Raw genomic sequence first — 5,096 nt, 5'->3', positions numbered from 1 at the left:
TTATACGAGAAAATAACCGAAAATCTTATAGTGACTCTCAGGGCTAGATTCAAGATACCTCGAAGTGGTGATAAATTTTTGGTGTAATTTTTTAAGTTACTTTTACGGTCTAAATCTTAGTGAGGAATATCCATAGTTACAGCAATAATGGCAGAAGCAACACCAGGGGAAACTCCTATTGAAGCTGTGGAAGAAGTGCAACAAGATACCGTTGAGATAACCATTGACGAAAGTGAGGAAGAAGATGAAGGTATTTCTCTTTCTGCGACAGGAATTTCTGAAGGACACGATTTTGATTTTTATGGTAACTACGGAGAATTTGATGAAAATGAAGAAGAATCTGTCGAAGGCACTTCTGCCACTACACGCACTGAAACTGAATACGGCATTGAAGGAGGCGAAGAGATGATGGGAGAACACGAAGAAGTTCAAGGAGAAGAAAAAGAACCACAAAAAAAGAAAGAAATTGAAGAAGAAGAAATGCTAGGTGAAGAAGAAGGAGGATTTGAAGAAGAAGTCATTGATCCTGCTGCACCGTATGCTTTAACTGACTCAAAAGAAGCTTTAAAAGCTCCGTTTGAATTACAGCCTGATCAATTACAAGAGGTAAAAGAGGTATGGGATATCTATCAAGATTATACTCCTGCTTATGCTGAACTCAAAGATTACGTCACCGAGGTTGAAATGGTGTACATGTTAAAATGTCTTAATCTCCAGACTCATACCCCGGAACAGATGATCGAATTGATGGAATTTTGTACTAGACCACCGCATCCTGAACATCATGTAGAGTATCCTCATTTTCTTCATATGGTTACTATACGACAGAGAGATATGCCCATTGAAGAAGAGATACGTCTCGCATTACAAGTACTAGATAAGGACAAGGATTCTATAATAGATCGTGAGTTCTTCAAGGAAGTATTAGGTGAACACGGGTATAAGATGAATGCGAAAATGTTGGACACCTTTGTCAAAGAAGTGGATGTTAGTAACGACGGCACGATCGGTATTGAGGACGTAGTGGGTACTGTGTGCATTGACTTAAATAGAGATGATATTATTTTGCTCCAGAATCAAATCAACCCACCTCCTTTGGTGATAGACGAGGAGAAGTTAGAAAAGTTGACGCAATAACAGAGAAATAGAAATACTAAAAATATAATATCAATACCTATTAACAGATATAACAATAGTATCACTATAGTGATTATTTATCTACCTGAAATATCGCCAATCGTTTGAAGAAACATGTAACCATAAATAATTAAATGTACAAAAAATATTAATTCAGTATCATGAAAACAATAAAAAACAACTTTAAAACTGATTTTTTTATAATAATTAGTGATGGGACGAACGAGTCGTGCACCTGATGGTAAGCTACACGCCTATCCATAACAGTTGGAGTGCCACTCAGAACTTTAAATCGCAAAGATCTGAGGGGCAACACAGCCACTGCGGCAAGTCTCCCTGAGACGTAAGTTGACAAGTCCCATGTGCCTATATAATGTCTCTAGCACCCTTACCCTTTATAACCGGAACATAGTAATGCTGATATTATTGCTTGGCGACAGAAATAGGTAAGATAGCAGTACTACACTGGATGAACTCTTTTACAAGGAGCTCTACTGTTACGAATTGCTCTAATGATTATTTTCTCATCAATGTTTTTTAATATATGGTTCAGGTAGAGTAGGAGACTTATGTTCTTAACATTTCTGCGTCTAATATCTGCTACCTGCCGCGAGAAATAATTATAGAGTGTTTGCTTTTAAATCAATATTTTTGGCGTCAAGTACTATAAATCCTTATATCAATAGGGTAATAGAGTTTGACGAATTTGACGTTTTCTATTTATCGTATCACCGTTTGAGACTAATAAGATATCAATTCTGCATATTTGTGGCCTGGAAATGCAATCTAAAATTCTCCGCCTTATATAATACGTCACGTATTGCAGTAATAGCCAATCGTGACACACCGCCATCACTGCATCTGGTGATAACTTATATCAAGAAAGAAGTTTAGTAATTTAAGTAAGTATTTTAGTAATTTTAGCTAATACAGTCGAGGACTAAAATATGCATAGATAATAGTCAAACAAAATCTCAAGATCTCAATAGATATAGTAACGTCAATAATTTCGTAAATATGTCCACAAAGTTTCGATAAATAAACTAATGAATAACTAATCGTTGTCGTACACTTGGAACATCGACGACCATAAATAAATATGTAAACAGTCTCTTTCGCAATATTCAATATTTGATATCAATTCTAAATAGTTTTTGTATTGTATCAACATTGACCTGCGTATTAATCTTTAAGGGTTATTTCACAAATTAATTTTTAATTTTAAATATTATTACATTTTAAGTTCCTTAATCCTTTGTTGCTTGTTTAAGCTGATGGCTCTATAGCCAATGCTCAACAAATAAATAAATAATCAATATTTAAGGGAGTTTCGATAAATGACAGCACCCACGGAAAGTACTTACAATTTGGTCATTAGTAAAGTGTTAGCGGCCCCATCTACCGACACCGTCCCTACAACTATGGCAGGCCGTTAAAACAGTGTAATTAAATACATCACCCTGCCACTAGATAGCGTTGCTTTGTAAATAATATAGGTGACGACTAGGTTTCGTTATTTATGATTATTAATAATTAATATTGATAGATGAATATAGTAAATATAATAATGTTGTAACGATAATAGTAATTAGAATAATAATTGTAAAGATAATAGTAACAACTATAATTGTAAAATTGTAACACTGTTTAGTTTAAGAGAAAGGGTTGATTTGATTGTCTATACGTAGGTCACTCAATAAGTTTTGAGATAAAGAAAAAATATCAAACATATTAATATAATTTATTTTACATTTTTTCAAAATACTCTCCATGATTATCTACACAAAGTTTCATTCGTCTAAACCAACTCTGAAAACACTTTTGCCAGTCTTGATCCGTCAGCATTGAAATTGTCATTTCGTTGGCAGCCACTGCTTCTTCGACACTCAAAAAAAATTTTCCTTTCATTTTATCCTTCACTGTTGGGAACAAAAAGAAATCGCAGGGAGCCAAGTCAGGGCTGTACGGCGGGTGATTTAAGGTTTCTATACCAGATTCCTCAATAAACGCCTTTGTTCTGAGGGACGTATGTGAAGAGGCGTTATCGTGATGTAGCATGATTCCCCGAAGCCCGGTCTTTGGTCTCCTCTCCCGCACAGCTTGGAAAACTTTTGGCAATGCTACTGTTGTGTACCATTCTGAATTAACAGACCTACTATTTTCTAACATTGACGTCGACAAATGTCCGCTCAGAGAAAAAAAACTAGCTACCATTTTTTTTGCCGACGTTTCGAGGTCTTTGCAACTTTGTTGGCAATTGTCCCTCTGCGAAGGCCCACACCGACGACTGCTTCTTGCTTTCTGGATCATATTGATAGATCCATGTTTCATCACCAGTAACGATTTCTGAAACACGTCTCGATGTCCCGTTTTCGAAACGTATAAGTATTTCTCGGCACCAATCCACTCCAGCCTGTTTTTCAGTACCGGGGAGCAATCATGGGATCCATCGACAACAAAGCTTCCTCACTCCAAGACGTTGATGCAGGATAGTATTGACGCTTCCCGAACTAATGCCTAGGATCTTCTTACTGTCGTGTACGTGATTCGTGGGTCTTCTCGCACCAACATTTCAGATGTCCACACATTTTCTGCAGTAACTGCTGATTCCGGGCGTCCGCCTCTTAGGTCATCTTCAAGGTTAGTTTTGCCTCTTTTAAATTCCTTAAACCACCTAAAAACTGTTGCACGAGAAGGAGCAGTGTCCTCTAATGCTGACTGCAAACGTTCCAAACTCAATTGTTCAGTTAAACCACATTTAAAATCATAGAAGATCATAGCACGCAAATGTTCACGGTTAAGATCCATTATTGCAAAGAAAAAGCGCGGGAAGCGTTGTAGTAAAATGACTAACAATGTCATTTTTTTTTTAAATTTAGCTAAATTGCTTTTGGTGATCTATTTTTAAATAAATTTGCTTTTTAAAAACATATAATACGGGTGCGTTCCATTTTTAAATTTCGAGCATCTCAAAACTTATTGAGTGTCCTTCGTATAAGAGGTGCTCTGTCTTAGTGCAGGAATATTTTTCAATGTCTGCGCTTATTTGAATAAAAGCCGTTACGCTGCCCGTCCGACTCTTAATTTTCGCCACTCCAACAATACTTCAGAAGTGGTATCTGGACCAAAAAAATGTCTGGCCCATATATTGAGGGGCTTGGCCAGCGAAAAAGAAAGAATCATAAGCGGTTCTGTGCGCCTCCTGAAGAAAATGAAAATTTTTTTCTTGAAAAACCACGTGGCGACCTACCCGTCAAGAGGCGACGAATTACTCCTACTGAAGCCGAAGTAATACCAAAGTTTAAACCAGATGAGAAGACTAGCAACGTTGGTAGGTTGATCAAAAATGGTTTTACGCCATTTTTTAATATGGCCGCCATTCAACAACTAATAAAAGTTAGCTCTAATTCAACTGAAAATCGATATTTGGGAATCTCTATAAGTGTTTGATAATAATTTGCGGTCGAAATTTATTTTTCACTTTTTTTTCTATATGGCTGCCATACAAACTTTTTTAGCGCCAGATAAAAATTTGCTCTAATTCTATTGAAAGTGGACATGGCGGGGTCTCTATGGGTGTTTAATAATAATTAGCGGTCAAAATTGATTTTTCGCCATTTTTCAATAGGGCTGCCATACAAACTTTTTTGGCGGTAGATAAAAATTTCTTCTAATTCGATTGAAAATGGTATGACTTCAATCACAATTTGGGTAAAAATTTTGTTTCTGCCGTTTTTCGATATAGCCGTATTTTTTTATGTAAATGGCAATTGAAAAAAATTGCTTTGCTCGGATTGAAAATTGACACGAAAAGATTTCGAAGATTGTGTGATAATAATTAGTGGTCAAAATATATTTTTGCAATTTTTAAATATTGCCGCCATTAAAGAGCTATTTCAATTTTTTTTTAACAAAGCCATAAGTGCCGAGTCCGGAGGCCGAAGTCCGAGGAGGGCGAA

General features: G+C 36.3%; 1 protein-coding gene across 1 annotated transcript; it reads left to right on the top strand.

Annotated features, from left to right (window-relative positions):
- On the top strand, nt 1-1,313 carry LOC113235413. The gene has a single exon (XM_026471093.1). The coding sequence runs from the start codon at nt 148-150 to the stop codon at nt 1,135-1,137; it is 990 nt and encodes a 329-aa protein (XP_026326878.1). The 5' UTR covers nt 1-147; the 3' UTR covers nt 1,138-1,313.
- Nucleotides 1,314-5,096: the final 3,783 nt, after the last annotated feature.

This window comes from Hyposmocoma kahamanoa, unplaced genomic scaffold (assembly GCF_003589595.1).
Source record: "Hyposmocoma kahamanoa isolate Upper Pololo Valley unplaced genomic scaffold, ASM358959v1 87, whole genome shotgun sequence".
Lineage (NCBI taxonomy): Eukaryota > Metazoa > Arthropoda > Insecta > Lepidoptera > Cosmopterigidae > Hyposmocoma > Hyposmocoma kahamanoa.
This window is presented reverse-complemented; position numbering and strand designations above follow the sequence as displayed.